The following is a 17,298-nucleotide window of genomic DNA, read 5'->3' on the forward strand; positions in this document are numbered from 1 at the left end:
GCTTGTGTTGATGTGTGTTACAAAGACTCAAGACCCTTATTTATATTATAATATAAGACGGTGGGAGAACCAAATTTTGGAAACCAAAATTTAGAAACCATCCAATTTGGAAACCCAAATTGGAACCGCCTATGAGCATTCAAACCGCCATAATTCAAAAAACCAATTTGAAACCAAAATTGGAAACCTCCTTCACAAACATCCATCACCCAAACCGCCTCTTACAATTCTCCACCTCGTACACAATTTGATATACTTCAAATTTTGGACGAATACCAGGATACTCCTTGTAAGATATATCTTCTTCAAGGAGAAGAAGGAAAAATAATAGCTCTTTGCTATATATCTTCTTCAAATTTTGATATAATGATAAAGCACTTTTCTTGTATGCCCATACGACCATTATTATGACTAGATCAGCAGAAGAAGGAAAAATAATAGCTATAGAAGAAGGCATCAAATGGGCGATAACTTACAACATCGACTACCTTCACATAGAGAGTGACAATCAAACAGTCATCAACCATCTTAATGACTCTAACCATCAAATCAACTGGCAATCCAGAGTGCATGTTCCTGAGATTAAGCATATGCTGAAGCAATTTAAAGGCATTATCTTCAGCCATCTTCCTCGTAAAGGCAATATTATAGCAGATTCTTCAGCGAAGTGGGCTAGACAGACTAATGGTAGTAGTAATTGGGAGGTTGTTCCCTATATTATTAGACATAATTATTGTAATAACACTCTCATTATTTAATATATTTCCCTTGCAAAAAAAACTTAGATTTAATGTCTCAAATAAATATTTCGGAATTCGAATTGAGTATAAAATATCCAGCATCTTGTTTAAATTCCTAAATTTATATTCATTAACATAAGTCAGTCGATGATGAGTTTCACCTCTACGTTAATAGAACCTGTGAACTTCACATTTCTTAATAGATGCACCATTTAGCCAAACAGTTGTTAGCCACAGTTAAGACCTCTTAGACATCCTCACACTTAAGATCGGAAAAACGTTCCGGAAATCCAAAACCCAGCTCTAATCGCCCGATCCGAGGTGACCCGGAAACCTAAAAGCGCCCGGTACGAGCGTACCCGGCCTGTTATTTCGGGCGGACGTGGGCGGTACTCAGGTAAGACCTCCTACCCGAGTCTTGGTCCATTCAGCCCGCCCGTTAGACAACCGAGACCAGCACGCCTGTTAGACAACCGAGACCCGCCCGCCCGAAATACAAGCTACCCTCCCGTCTATACCCACTACAACTCTTGCCTAGCCCGCCCGTTATTAAACCCTCCACCTTCACCCCTATAAGTACCATCTAATAATTTCATCTCAGACTTCAACGCCTCCTTCCTCTCCCTCCTCGTCTTCACTTCATATTCTACTCTACAATTCTTCTAAACACCATAACCTCCTTAGGTTGAAGCCTTGAATCTTCAACGCCTCCTCGATCTCCCTCATTATCTTCTCTTCTCTACATATTCTACTAGACCCTTCTCTGAAACATCATAACCCTAAGCCCTGGCCTAAACTTCTGTAGATCTCTTATTATCCATTTTTCTTAGCTCTTTGCTATTATTTGTTGAACTTGTTAGAAAAAATAGTTGAAGGTTCGGCCGATACGTTGAAGATCTACGAATCAGATGAAGAGTTTTGAATCCTTTCGAACTTCAACTTCGATCATTAGTTTGTTGTGTAGTACTTTAGTTCTTTGATGTATATTTATAAATATGAGATGTAAAACAGTAAGATCTTTTGGTAATCTAGGGTTTCATAAATCTGAGATGTAAAACAGTAAGTTCTTCGATATATTATCTTGTTGTATCTTTTTTAATCTGTTCTAATAGAAATCAATTTGTTGGTGTCTGTAATGTCTTCCCCACTGCACATCACTCTTTTTGCGCATGGCATTTAAGATGCAATCTCAATGTTAGATTACGTAATGGAGCCCGGAAGTCAAAGTATTTTCAGCCGCTAATGTATAAGGCTGCCCGTGCACTACCCGCATCTGAGTATCATTCCACTGTTGAACAAATGATCGAGATGGGTGGATCCAACGTGACTAGATTTTTCGAATCTCTTACTCCTGAAACGTAGGCATATTCTTTTTTTCCAGGAGAAAGGTATATATTTTACTAACACTTATACATTTGCATACAGTTTTCTTGTTTTGTTCTCTGCATAATTTATGTCTTTGCAACATATCTGAATTTGTTGTTGTACGCAATACTTTTTATCCAGGACAAAGATAAATATTTTACTAACACATTTATATTTGCATACAGTGTTCTCATTATGATGTTTGCATAATTTATTTCATCTCAACAAATCCGATTTTGTTTCTGAACGTACTAGTTTCTTTTTTATATTCTAGGTACGGTGCTATTACATCTCAAATTTCCGAAAGCTTCAATTCTATGATAAAAAAGGGAAGGGTACTTCCAATAACTGCTATGTTAGACGCCATTCATAGAAAAATCATGAACAAGATGCGAAAGCATAGAGATGCCGCAAATGGATGGACTACCTTTCTTTGTCCCTCCATCAATGATGAACAAGATTCGAAAAAAAAACATCTGAAACTTGGAGGTTCGCCAAGGCTGCTCCATTAATTTATGAAGTGTACTCTGATCCACGTCATAGTGTTAATCTTGGATCTCTTACTTGCTCGTGTCGGCTTTGGCAAGTGGATTCTCTTCCTTGCGAGCATGCAATGCTATGCATCGGAAGTAGGCATGGTGATGTTACTTGTTTTTTTTATCCTGCTTGGACAACGGAGGCTTATAGGAAAACTTACCAAGAATATGTTTACATTGTACCCAATTTTGATGAACCATTTTCTTTTGACTCATCAACTAAGATTCTTCCTCCCATAGTACGAAGGGCACCCGGGCGACCACGTACAAATCGTTTGGAAAGTTATGGTAATGTTACGAAGCGAAAGAGGATATGCCGCAGGTGCAACAGACCTTATCACAACAGTGCTACATGTCGTGCACAACTCTAGTGGAAACTATTAACATTTGTTGGATATTTTGTATATTGTACTGACACTCTTGGATTTCCTTTGTTCACAAATTATGATTTGTGATTGTCCACAATATTTTGTTATAAATATTATCTATTTTGCCTTATACCTAATTTAGATGTTTTAACTCTTATTTCTGAACTCCATAAGATTTAGTTTTGTGTTCCAGTATATGTGTTTGAAAATTTCTTTGGTTTTTCTAATTTATTTTGTAATTCCGAACAAATTCATATATGCTCCCAGGAATTTTAGATCGTAAAACATATTCGAACAAATTAGTTTTGGCCTGAAGAAAATTTACAACTCCAAAAACTTGTTTGAACAAATCTCTGGTTGTTCTCAATAAAAGTTCCATCTCTGAACAAAAACTTATATGCTCAAAGGAAATTTTCAAATTCATAAATATTTCTAAACATATATTTTTTTTTTTTTTGCATGAAGAAAAGTTAAGACGTCAAATATGTTTTTGAACAATTTTTTGGTTGTTCTAATAAAATGTTTTCATTCCGAACAAATTCGGATATGCTTCAGGAAAACTCCCATCCTATAAATTATTTCCGACCAAATTAGTTTTTTGCTTAAAGAAAATTGACAACTAAAAATTATGTTTTGACCAAATATTAAGTATATGCAAGCCAATCATACTAGAGAACCTTCATGCTCTTTAAATTAATTAACTTCAAAATACAGATCCTCAATATACATTCCCAGTTAACAACAGAAATAGATTTATCTAAACAAATCTAGATATGCTCTAAGCAAATATTAAATTGCTCATGCTTTTACCACTTCAGCATTGTCGCATTTGGATCAAACGACAGCAATTTCATAATTGCTTAGTGCACCAGCAATTTCAAAATATACATATGACGAATTGTTCACAAAAAATGTTACAACATAACACCTTAATTCTCTAATCTCCACTGGACAGTGTTGTCATTCAAAATCAAATAAGTTAATTGTGCCCTTCTTCTTTGGGCTAATTTATTCCAATCTCCCTCCAAGTGCTGACTATGTATGTGGATTTGTTTGTTTTTGCGATCATCTCTTCCATTCGAAGAATGATAAACAAACCACAGTCGGCACTGTTGTAGAAAAAAAAATATTAGAACATTTAACTCAGTGTTTGTAATTTCAAAATATAATATAGTAACATTTTACTTACCGTTCTCCTTGTTGTTTATCCTTGGGTTCTGGCCTCATCTTTGGAACTTTTTCCTACCATGCACAGTGATAAAAGTTGTTCCATTGCATGTTGAATCCCAATAGCAAATTCCTTACTATTTTCCGAGCAAGCTTTTGCTAACCTTTTATCACACAATAAAGAGTTGTAATGTGTCCATTCATCATGATAAACATCATACTCCAGGAATGTCCAATGGTGACCTCGGGTGCGGTCTTCGATGGTCGGGTTACACATTGTTGCACATACATATTGAGGATTAAAGTTATCATCAAAAGCTTTCTTCAGTGTCCCTTACAACAGTGCGTTTATGGACTCCTCTTCGTTTGAACATATCAAAGTCTGTCAAAAGACGTGAAATGCTGGTTATACTTTGATAATCACAAACATATACTAATTTGTTAATGAAAATGATTTAATTTCACTTACAAACACTTCTGATGAAAGGAATTACACTTCTCTCTTCTGGTTCTATCGGAGGTTTGACAAATACATGGCCCACCAGTTTATTATCCGGGAATCACATTCTCTATTCGTCATGAGTTGGTCCAGTGGTTTCCCACATATATCATTGATGTACTCATTGATCCATATTTTTGTCCTGCAGAATTTCATTTTTAATCAACCAAAAATTGAATCCAGAGCCAAATATACTCTGTCGTAGAAACATATATATAATATATGGTGTACCGTATCAGATATGTTTTGTCAACATTGCAAATTTGTTCACAACATATCTAAATGTTTTGCAACATATCAGAATGTTTTTACAATATTGGTAAAAATGTCCACAACATAATTAACATTGTTGTGAAAACATAGACAATATTGTTGCAACATATCAGATATGTTTAGACAACCCTGGTAAATATGTCCACACCTTACCCAATATTGTTGCAACATATCAGATATGTTTTCACAACATTGGTAGATATGCCCACAACATGGTGAATCCTCAATAACCTACTTCTGCTTATCAGACATGCAGTTGTAAGTAATCAGTGCAAGGTCTACAGGAAGCTTCAAGCTACATTTAAATTGAACGCTTGGGGCCTTTTGTTGGGTGTCTTCCACGTAAGCCTAGCTTTTGATGTTTTGGCTTCTTTGGAGGCATCTCCTTTGCTCCACTTGCAGGTCTCTTCCTTGGACTAAGTCTGAGAGTACTATCTTCCTTGCCTTTGGAAGAGCCAGGTTTATTTGGACTGTTCATTGGGGTTTTACCTTTTACCATCTTCTTGTTTAAGCTTCTGCATAAAACCAGTATGCACAAAACAATATATCTAAACAAATATGAAATTTGTTTACAACCAAATAATTTTAATATGTAGATCTGATGATAAAATCATCCAAATTGAACAAAATGTTTCAACACACCAAGTATTTCTGAAGAACAAAATCTATATTTTTTAAACACATCAAAACATGATAAAAATCTTTAGAAACATGATGAAGAACTTTAGAAACATGATGAAGATCTTCAGACAAAAAAAAGCAAAACCCTAAAAATAAAAAACATTAGTAGTCTAAGTCTTAATCCAAACTCTAAAAATGATGAAGATCTTCAAACAAAAAAAAAAACAAAACCCTAAAAATAAAAAACATTAGTAGTCTAATGCTTAGTTCGAACCCTAAAAATCAAAAACATCAAAAAAAAAAAAAAAAAACAAAACCCTAAATACGTTTACTTACAGAAAACGAAACATTTGGGGGTTTTGAGTTCGAACAAAAATATTTCTAGGATCAACATAAACAACTCTTTTATACCTTTGAATCGTTGCTTCTCGACCGGCGTCGAAGACATAGGTGTTTATGGAGTTGCTTCTCACCGGAAACGACACAACCCTAGTTCCCTTTTTCAAAATCGAAACCAAGAAAAAACCCTTTCAAACCGGAACCCTAAGAATAAGACTAAGAAGATGAGAAGAATGAGAAGAATTGATGGAGTTGTAGCTCGAGACCGTTTTTAGAGAGATTTTCAAAATATTTAGAGAGAGAGAATGAGCAGATGAGAAGTGAATCGTATTCACCTTTCGACTATAGAGTAAAGACCCATGCGTTGGAATCGAGTGATGGGACTGCTCAAATTTTTGGAGGGAAAATTAGGGCCAGGACACAAAAGTCTTTAGTTTATATTAAGGAGGGTAGTTAGGTACTTTTACAAAGTGAGTCTTTTTTTATTATTATTTTACACTGGCCCTGATCCTCTCTCGGGTCCCAACTTTTGGGCCTTATAATAACGCGCCCTTTGGAAAAAATAGGTTTTCCTAATGTATATAAGATTGGTCCCGAAACTCATTCTAGGTTTTCTCTAACCCCAAGTCTCCATGGCCCTTTTTCTAAATCTTCAAACAAATAAAATGAAGTATATACAAAAAACAGTAGTAAATAGTCAATAAAAAAAATGAACAATAAGACTTACTTGTTGTTTTGAGAGAGTATGTCATTATAGTTAATAATCCCTAAGAAGAGGAAAAAAAACAACATTTAATGAAAACTTAAAATAAGAACTACCAATGTTTATGAAAGTACAAAAAAGAAGGCATACATCGTGCTGAGCATATATCATCATCAAAACCTCTCCATGCTAATCCTGTTTGAAGAAATAACATCAACCATGGAGAGAAATGATTAGTTAGATGATAAAGAATGGGATAGATCAAACAACATATCTATGATTATACAGTTTATGGAAAAGGGTAAAGCAGATCTGGTACTACACACATCTTACTAAGAAATTTATACAGAACTTGTTGAAGCTACCAAATAATAAGAACAACCAAATCAAATAGGCATTCAAGAATCCATTAAAAGAACAAAGAATAGCAAAAGGGTTCAAACATGAGCTGAAAATTAATCACTAGAGAAGAAAAAGTAAGTTACCTGCATGATCTTCAGTTTTCCACTTCTTCATGAGTTTTTTGAGATTTTGGAGAAGTGCTAGGAAAGAAATTGTTTATGTTCAGTGGGAGTTGAAAACTATATAAGAAACTCATCAGAAAATAAAAGTAAAAAAAGGGAGCATTTATGGAAGAAAACCAAAGATCCAGATGAAATTTTAATATTGTATATTAATGCGGCAGGTGGGGAAGATAGTCTAACTTCTCTTTTAATGGTCTGGACATCGATTTGACTGTACATAATGTCAAATCAATGATATTACATGATATTTGGCTTCGATTTACAAGCAGGACCCCTGTCCGTTTTGACCTACACATTTTTTTTTTTTTTGAAAGGTAAATATAGTATTAAACTCTTAAAATGTCATTACAATACAAATTATTCTTCTTTCTTGCCCATTTCGCTAGCCTATCCGGAGGCGAATTGAATTTTCTATTAATGTAGTTGAATTTCACCCTTTCAATCCTTCGTTTGACTTCTTGTATTTTCTGGATGTGAATTCTAGTATGCCAATTTCATCCTTGATATTCTGTATGTTTTGGATGATATTGATGTTATCACTTTCTATGATGATTTTATTGTAATTATGTTCAGCCGCCCATAAAAGGCCATTGAGAATAGCTATGGCCTCACTTTCTTCGCTATTTCTGCTTTTAGTAGTAAATGTATGAGCTTCTATGAATTTTGAGTCAGAATCATGGATAATAAGGCTGGTACCTGTAATTTCATGAACATTGATAAAGGAAGCATCTACATTAATTTTCACCCATGTAGGTTCTGGTGGCTGCCACATCGCTTGTGATGTTTTATTCATGCTTGGTTGTGTGATGGTGTTTCTAGGGAAAGATTGTATCATGTTTATAATGGGTGAAAGAGAGTTTATTTCATGTTGAAAACAGTGATCACATCTAGTTTTCCATATGATCCACAGAATAATAGCTAAGTGAGTATGATTAGCGGAATCGCTGTATTGAGATGTGTGTTCCCATGAAAAGATTCATTCTGCCACAGAAGTGATGTTCTCCGAAATAATATTAAAATAGAACTATATGTTTCTAGCCAGAGGACAGTGAAGAAGCGCATGTTCAATAGATTTAATATCATTACAATTAGGGCAGTTCAAATTGTTGTTAATATATTTACCGATTCTTTCTCTCACCGGGAGAGCTTTAGTACATATTTTCCAAATGAAATTTTGAATTCTAGGTATAGTCGGGAGGGACCAAATAAAGTTCCAGTTCAGGCTGAGGGGTAGAGGGGAATTCATACTAGTACATAGGTATTTATACATCGATTTAACCGTAAACTTACCCGATTTTGTAAGAGTTCAAATTCTTTGATCTTCTCCAGCTTCATAGATTGGAATGGATTTAATTAAATTCTGGGTCGAAGTATCAAAGGTTCTAGTAAGAGCCTCTTCACTCCAATCGTTGTTCAAGATTAATTGAGCTACCGTAGTCAGATTGGAATCATTGCTACGGTTCTGCGGAGTATTAATATCAGGGATCCAACTATCAGTCCAAATGTTGATGTTCGCTCCATTATGGACCTCCCAGGTCGTAAAATCTTCAATCTGGTTCAATTGTTTCCTTATAGTCTTCAAGTTCCAAGAGTGATGTGGCTTGACTGGACCCGGAGTCTCTGTGGGGAAAATACTTAGCTTTCAGGAAATGAACCCACATCTCATTAGGTTCCGCCTTGATCTTCCAAGCTAGTTTACTGAGCATAGCTTTAATGTCTAGATCAGGAAGATGAATACCAAGACCTCCCATGGATTTGGGGAGGCAAATAGAAGACCAGGATTTCGTGCAAATATCTTTGGACTTACCCCACCAGAACGACTTTTGAATAGTCGAAATGCTTTTGCTTATGCCTTTAGGAATGGCAAAGCATTGCATTTGATATCGGGGTACGGCGGCTGCTATCGTCGAAATAACAACAGTGCGCCCGGCTTGAGGAAGGAAGGAATGATTCCATTTCTCTAATTTGTGTTTGATCTGTTGAAGGATATACTTGAAAGCATTATTCTTATGCGCTCCTATGAACAGCTGCACCCCAAGATATTTATCCGACGTAGAAGCATTCTTAACTTTAAGGGAACGCATGATAATACGCTTAAATTTAGGGTGAGAATTCTTGGAATAGAAAATATTGGATTTCTTGTAGTTAATCATCTGACCAGAAGACACACAGAAAATGTTAAGAATGTTCTTGAAAATGTGAATATTATCGAGGGAGATGCGACCGAAAATAATGCAGTCATCAGCAAAAAGGAGATGCGAAATAGTGAGGTTAGGATAATTGGTAGGGAACCCCTTGAAAGTCTCATTGTCACGATCCGCTATAATCATTCTGCTCAAGCCTTCCATGGCTAGGGTGAAGAGAAAGGGGGAAAGGGGGGTCTCCCTGCCTGATACCCCTGGTCGGAAGAAAAGTGGGCCGAGGATGTCCATTGATCAGGACCGCCATAGAAGAAGTAGAAATACAACTGGTAATCATCTTAATCCAATGCTCTGAGTAGCCTAGTTTTGTCATGATATCAATCAGAAAATTCCACTCTATCCTATCGAATGCTTTAGACATGTCTAATTTCAATCTGAAGTACCCAGTCGCGCCTTTCATCCTTTTCATCGAGTGAATGATCTCCTGTCCAATGATAATGTTATCCGAAAATTGTCTACCCGGAATATACGCTGCTTGAAAAGGAGTAATGATGGTATTAAGAGTCTCTTTAAACCTATCAGCTTAGATTTTCGTGATGATCTTGTAAGTGGTATTAAGAAGGCTAATGGGTCTGTAATCTGCAGGGGTTTGTGGAGTAGCAGTCTTAGGAATAAGGCGGATGTGAGTATGGTTAGACTCGGAAGGCAAAGTAGCAGTGTGAAAAAAGGTATGAACTAGGGTATGGATGTCGGGCCTAACTGTGTCCCAGTTAGATTGAAAGAAAAAAGGGAGGTACCCGTCTGGCCCAGGAGCCGCCTCTTTCTTGAGACCCTTAATGGCATTATTGATTTCTTCTTCGTCCGGAATAGCAATAAGTATATTATTCTGACCTGGAGAAATGAAATGGTGAAAAAGATTAAGGATATCCGGGGCAGTGGTAGTATTATCCGTAGTGTTGATGTTAAGAAGGTGAGAGGTGAAAATAGAATGAATGTTGTTGATCCCTTCTTGCCATTCACCATCTCTAAAATGTCGACAAAATGTTTTTTTTTTGGTTTAGGACAAAATGTTAAATATATGAAATTTTAATTTTAAATAGAAACAAATATTTTAAAGAATTTTTTGATGAAAGGCCCAAATTTTGGGCCCAAATACAAAAAAAACCCAACCAGGATTATTAACCCACCAAAAACCCAATAATCAACTAATATCGCAAATCAAACTCAAATACACATCCCTATGCTCAATCCGGACCCAACTCGTATCTCTAAGACCTAATAATTTCTCCTAATACCTCTTTTGCCCTCCTATATATATCCAACAACTTTCTCCCTCTATAAGAAACAGAAACTTTCTCTCTCTACCTAACACAAACCCAAACCCTCTTTTCTCTCTCGACTCTCACCGACCATCATCTTCTTCAATCATCATCTTCATCTCTCTACAGTCATCATATTCTTCAATCATCATCTTCATCTCTCTACCATATTAAAACCGATACACAAACCCAAACCCTCTTTTCTCTCTCGAACCTCACCGACCATCATCTTCTTCAATCATCATCTTCATCTCTCTACAGTCATCATCTTCTTCAATCATCATCTTCATCTCTCTACCATATTAAAATCGAGACATAACCCCTTTTCACTTTTTCGTGGTTCAGTCATCACCTCCACACACAAACCGAGACACAAACCCACTTCTTCGTTTCTAAACTTGAATCATCATCTTCTTCGCCTATAAAACCAGGTAACTGTTTAGGGTTTTTATTTTCTGAGATTTTATGCTTTTGTTCATCCTTCTTTTCTGATGCTTAGTTTCTGGTTTGTCCGTACAGTTTTGACTTGTCTGTACATTCTTTTGGTTTTTGCTACAACTTCTGTTTTTTTAACAAATCTTTAGAGTTTGTGTTAACATTTTTGGGATTTTGAGAACCTTTTGGTAAATGTTAACAGTAATTTATCATGTGTTAACACATTCGTTTCAATGCTATAGAATTATCACTGTGAGCAACATTTTATAGAATGATCAGACATTTCTTCGTGGACCATATGATTTTACCACATATTGGAAACATTCAGTAAAATGTATTCAATCATTTTCACAGAAACTTGAACATTTGTTAAAATGTTAAACCATTCTCCCAGTTATGTGGACATTCTAGAGAATGTCGTAACTCTCTACTGAATGGTACGACATTACACCAGTTGTTCATACATTTGACAACCTGTTAAGACATTTTACGATATTTTCATAACATTATCTTCAATTTGCAGTATGGAATCTGAGAGGTCACTTTTTACATCTCAAACCCATGATAAGAAGTTAGTGTGTGAATCATGGGGCGACATATTTACCGAGATTGGGCAAATATTTCCCGGTGGTGTCAAAGCTTTTCGACACGCTCTTGGTCGATATACCATTGCGACAAAGAATAACTACAAATATATCAAGAATGAACCAGGTCGTGTGACTGCAGTTTGCTCTAAACCTGGATGCAATTGGAGAGTCCATGCGATTGCACCATTGGGATGTAAATCTGTGTTTCAGTTGAAAGAGTACGAACCGAAACGTGATTGTTCCGATGTTGTTCTCAAACCTGCGGATCCCAAGTTGTCTAGTAAACTTGTTGGCACCCTCATTGATCAAGACATCAGAAAACACCCAGATTGAACGGCTGAAGTTAAAGAGAAGTTCCGCGACGATTACGGTGTTGAGTTGAGCTATTACTTTTCTTACGGTGGTAAGAAGGTTACGATGGACAGAGTATTTGGGAAGGAGGGTGATTCCTAGGCAGAGTTGAAGTGGTACGTAGAGATGCTTTGGCGACTACTAATCCTAATAGCATAATTGATTTGCAAATTGAACCCACAAAGACGTGGAGATACGTTGAGGCAGCTCCACTTATTTATGAAGTATATTCGACTCCACGCCATTCCGTAAATCTGGGTACTCTCACATGCTCTTGTCGGCATTGGCAAGTAGATTCGCTTCCGTGTCAACATGCAATGCTATGCATCAACAAGACTCCTGGTGATAGTACTTGTTTTTATGATCCCGTCTGGACGGTGGAGGCTTACAGAAACACATACTAACATTGTGTTTACCCCGTTCCAACTTTTGACGAACCCTATACTTTTGATCAAGTATGGTGCAAAAAACTTGGAAATTGTTCCAACATTCCGCGAAATGTTATTTCAAAAACCATTAATGTTTTCAGACTTCTGACAAAAAGTCACGTAATTATTAGTAATGTAGTCTCATTTCACATTATGTTGCAGTATTATCTGTGACTGTGGAAACATTATTTGTTATGCTTTAACATTTCTTTTGTGGCCTGAACAGCCCGGATTGCGGTCTCTTTGTAATTTTGAAAATTGAAGAGTTGGTGGAAGACTGCATGACAACAGGACCCAAAGAGCGTACACAAAACCCAGATTGGGTTTCCCTGGCACAAAGGAAGAGGGCTAAGCTCACCCACAACATATTGAAGGAGAATACGATATCTTGGAGGATGGCCCGAGCTTGAAAGTGTGGTTGCCCCGACATATGTTTTTTTTTTGTAAAGGATCTTTTAATCAAAAATGAAGTAGTTGTTCAGGTAACGGGTTATGTTCATATCACTAAACCCGAAACGACTTCATTCTTGATTAGATTACAAACAAATATGGTTTGTAAATTATTTTGGGATGTTAACAACTTACAATGATTTTGAATGGGATATTTATGTGGAAACAATATGAAGTAAATTTGAATATATTATTATTTTTCTTCTGGAACATATGTGACATGCATTGACGACAAAGAGTTTGTTTCAGGAAAAAACATACACAGAAATGTTAGAACATTCCACCCAATGTTGGAACATAGTGACAAATGTTTTAAAAATATGTAATAATGTTCCTTCAATAATCAGAATGTACTCAAAAAACTTTATAATGTTGACACATTGTAAATAATAGCTAGCCATGTAAGGATTCATTCACTGAACATTTTGTAAAATGTTAGGATTCATTCACTAGACAAAAAAATATGTACTAAGACATTTAAGTCGATTTACTAACACCAAAAGATTTTACTAATACATTCAACACAATGTAGAGACAATCTCTTACATGGTGAAACATATCGTTGAATGTAAAAGCATTTTGTAAAATGTAAACTACAGTCGGGCTCGACAAGTAGCACTGTTGTGATAAGCGGGTTGGTTGCACCTGCGACATATTCTTTTTCTCCTCGTAACATCTCCGGAACTCTGCAACCGTCTTGTACGTGGTCTGCCGGGTGCCCTTTTAAGTTGTGGAGGAAGAGTCTTGGTTAATGGATCAAAAGTATAGGGTTCGTCAAAATTTGGAACGGGGTAAACACAATGTTGGTATGTGTTTCTGTAAGCCTCCACCGTCCAGACGGGATCATAAAAACATAAACTATCACCACGAGTCTTGTTGATGCATAGCATTGCATGTTGACACGGAAGCGAATCTACTTGCCAACGCCGACAAGAGCATGTGAGAGTACCAAGATTTACAGAATGGCGTGAAGTCGAATATACTTCATAAATAAGTGGGGCTGCCTCAACGTATCTCCTAGTCTCTGCAACATTGAATTTCGCTTGCTGTTCCAAGTTAATGGATGGGCAAAGAAATGTATTCCATCTAATAGCGGCGTCTCTATGCTTTCTCATCTTGTTCATAATCTTCCGTCTTATGGCATCCAACAATGCTGTAATAGGGAGGACGCGGGCTTTCTTTACCATGTTGTTGAAGCTCTCAGACAGTTGAGAACTGATGGCGCCATACCTGTAAGAAAACATTATACCGAATGTCACAACATTTAATGGATTGCTTATAAAAGATCGTGTCGTGTTAGAAACATTCACTAAATGTGGTAACATGTAACAGAATGACGGAACACTATAAAGAATGCCCTTCCATAACAGAAGTAATGATTAAATGTGAAAAAATAACTGAGTAAACTTAAAGTGTGTCGGTAACAGGGTTAATGGTGTTTCAACATTTCAACTGAAAAAGAGTAAACAAAATACCTATCCCGTGGGAAAAAAGAATCTGCCCATGATTCCGGATTAAGGGATTGGAAAAACCTCTCCACATTGGTTCCACCCATCTCAACCATTTGTTCAATGGTTGGGTGATACTCACTCTCGGGTAATGCCCGTGCCGCCGTAAACATAAGACTCTGAAAATAACGTGATTGGCGCGCCCCGTTCCGTATTCTTAAGTTCAGATTACATCGTAAGTGCTAAGCACAGAATGAGTGATGAGCGGTGGGAAAAACATTCTTCACGCCTTTTAGAATTCCAGCATGTTTATCCGAAATAAAGGTGTAACGTTTTATCGGATCCACCACTAATTTCAAATTTTGCAGAAACCAATCCCAATTATGATCATTCTCAATGTCCACAACTGCGTAAGCAATGGGGAAAAGACCTAACAAAAAAAGAAAGAAATACAAAATTAGTTATGTTGATGCATAAAGCAATATTGCATTAGCATTTGCAGAAATGTCTACACATAATTGACGAATGAAAATTGACATATATAAATGATACAGCATCGCACTGTCTGCCGCGACATTTTCTATAAACCAGGTAAAATCTTGTGAAGTGTTAGCAGGAACATTGGAATGTTAACGTAAGATGTGAAAATGAAAACATACCGTTGTTTCCGTCCTTGGTAACCGCAGCTAAAATGCAGCCATTAAAACGAGTTTTTGCGAATGTTCCATCAATATAGATCACAGGGCGACAGTGTTGAAACCCAAGGATAGATGCGTGAAGGGCAATAAAAACTCGAACAAATCTGTTGGTAGTGGGTTCGATTTAAAAAATCAATTCTGCTATTGGGATTAGTAGTCGCCAAAGCATCTACGTACCACTTCAACTTTGCATAGGAATCACCCTCCTGCCCAAATACTTTGTCCATCGCAACCTTCTTACCACCGTAAGAAAAGTAATAGCTCAACTCAACACCGTAATCGTCTTGGAACTTTTCTTTAACTTCAGCCGTACTCCAATCGGGGTGTTTTCTGATGTCTTGAACAATTAGGTTGCCAACAAGTTTACTAGACAACTTGGGATCCGCAGGTTTGAGAACAACATCGAGACAATCGTGTTTCGGTTCGTACTCTTTAAACAGAAACACAGATTTACATCCCAATGGTGCAACCGCGTGGACTCTCTAATTACATCAGGGTTTGGAACAAACGGCAGTCGCACGACCTGGTTCATTCTTGATATATTTGTAGTTGTTCTTGGTTGCAATGGTATATCGACCAAGAGCGTGTCGAAAAGCTTTGACACCACCGGGAAATATTTGCTCAATCTCAGTAAATACGTCGCCCCATGAGTCACATACTAACTTCTTGTCATTATTTTGAGATGTAGAAAGTGACCTATCAGTTTCCATACTGCAAAATTGAATAAAATGTTATGAAAGTATCATCAAATGTCTTAACAGGTTGACAAATGTTAAAATCAAATTGGAAATGTTGTAGCATTTGGGTGAATGTTCACACATTCCTTGCACTGTCCTAAAAACTGGAAGAATGTTTTACCATGGTAAAAAATGTTTGCGTTTCTGTGAAATTGCAAATTAACTGGGAAAATGGTGACATTTAACAAAATTTATTAACACATAATACAGTACTGTTAACATTTAACACAATGTTCTACAAATGTACACAATGTTAACACAAACTGTAAAATTTTGTTACAAAGCTTTAGAGAAAATAACAAATAAACTGTACGGACACATCAAACAATGAACGTACAAACAAGAAATATGTGGTAAAATCATATGGTCCACACTGCAATGTCTGATCATTTAATAAAATGATGATCACAGTGATCATTATATAGCATTGCAACAAATATGTTAACACGTTATAAAGTTAGGTTAACATTTAACAAAATGTTTTCAAAATCTGAACAATGAAAGTATAAAAACAGAAGTTGAGAGAAAAAACCCTAAACTGTACGGACAAATCATAAACATTACGCACAAACCAGAAACTAATCATCACAAAAGAAGGATGAACAAATAATAAAAAGTTACCTGGTTTTATAGAAGAAGAAGAAGATGATGACTGAAGTTTCTACAGAGAAGAAGATGATGAATGACGGTGATGACTGAACCACGAAAACGTGAAAAAGGTTATCTCTCTCGGGCTCGGTTTTTTCACCCAGAAGAAGATGATGAATGAATGAAGGTGGAATAGATTGAAGATGATGAATGAAGGTGGAATAGATGAAGTTTATGTCGGCTTCTATAGTCTACAGAGAAGAAGATGATGAATGAAGGAGCAAAGTATATAGTCTACAGAGAAGAAGATGATGAATGAAGGTGGAATAGATTGAAGAGGGGAATTTAGGTGGATTGACCTTTGACTGGGTCAAATTTGTTAAAATGACCCTCATTTTGAAGTATTGGTCAAATGACCTTATTTTAGCCTTAAACTTCCATATTTGCCCTCGTTATAGAAGGATGTCTAGATAATCTAGACAACCGAAAATAACAAGGATATCAGCCCGAGTAAAACTCTCTCTCTTTTGGTAGAACGAAAACAAGCCATAAACTTCTTCGTTTACTTCTCATTCTCGCGCCGTTTCTTTGGATCGATCACTATCTCTCTCACACACACTAATATCTTTGATGCAGGTATGGCTATCTCTCTCTCTGGATGTTTTTTTTTTCGGTTCAACTATAGGGTTTTAATGGAAGCTCGTAATTATGGTTTTAATGAAGTCTAACTAAGGTTCTTACTGTTTTGAGAGAAGATCTCATTTCATGAAATCCATGATTTTATTAGTATTATATTAGTGGCATTATTTAAGTCTTATCTTCAAACTACTTCAATTAGGGTTTAATGGAATCTAACTAGGGTTCTTACCCACATAATAAATATAGCACATCTCCTGTTTGTCAAAATGCCATAGTGAAGATAAAACTGTCTCTCCACAAGTTTCCTCCCAGATTGTTGCAGCTGTTATTGTTTTGTTACTT

General features: G+C 36.4%; 1 protein-coding gene across 3 annotated transcripts; it reads right to left on the reverse strand.

Annotated features, from left to right (window-relative positions):
* Positions 1-3,675: 3,675 nt before the first annotated feature.
* Positions 3,676-7,294, reverse strand: LOC147564956 (uncharacterized). 3 transcript variants are annotated; one of them, XM_086651346.1, is made up of 7 exons: positions 7,097-7,294; positions 6,762-6,806; positions 6,636-6,675; positions 4,646-4,817; positions 4,341-4,558; positions 4,199-4,251; positions 3,676-4,118 (listed from the first exon to the last, which is right to left on the reverse strand). In XM_086651346.1, exons 1-4 carry the CDS (start codon positions 7,125-7,127, stop codon positions 4,688-4,690), a joined length of 246 nt encoding a protein of 81 aa, XP_086507472.1. In that variant the 5' UTR covers positions 7,128-7,294; the 3' UTR covers positions 3,676-4,118; positions 4,199-4,251; positions 4,341-4,558; positions 4,646-4,687. The 3 variants fall into 3 exon arrangements, with proteins under 3 accessions (XP_086507472.1, XP_086507471.1, XP_086507470.1); XM_086651345.1 differs by having other exon boundaries at positions 4,199-4,558; XM_086651344.1 differs by having other exon boundaries at positions 4,199-4,558; positions 4,646-5,463.
* Between the last annotated feature and the right edge of the window lie 10,004 nt (positions 7,295-17,298).

The sequence above is a fragment of the Eschscholzia californica genome, unplaced genomic scaffold (genome assembly GCF_041429995.1).
Source record: "Eschscholzia californica isolate CP2 unplaced genomic scaffold, dmEscCali1.0.p SCAF_1, whole genome shotgun sequence".
NCBI lineage: Eukaryota > Viridiplantae > Streptophyta > Magnoliopsida > Ranunculales > Papaveraceae > Eschscholzia > Eschscholzia californica.

Bases quoted from the DNA above. Each gene is read 5' to 3' on its own strand.
- LOC147564956 (XM_086651344.1), bottom strand. From the start codon at position 7,127: ATGAAGAAGTGGAAAACTGAAGATCATGCAG. The intron at 6,676-6,761 runs GTATGCCTTCTT...TCCTCTTCTTAG, and splicing joins TGATATATGCTCAGCACGAT to GGATTATTAACTATAATGAC. The intron at 5,464-6,635 runs GTAAGTCTTATT...GGTTTTATGCAG, and splicing joins ATACTCTCTCAAAACAACAA to AAGCTTAAACAAGAAGATGG.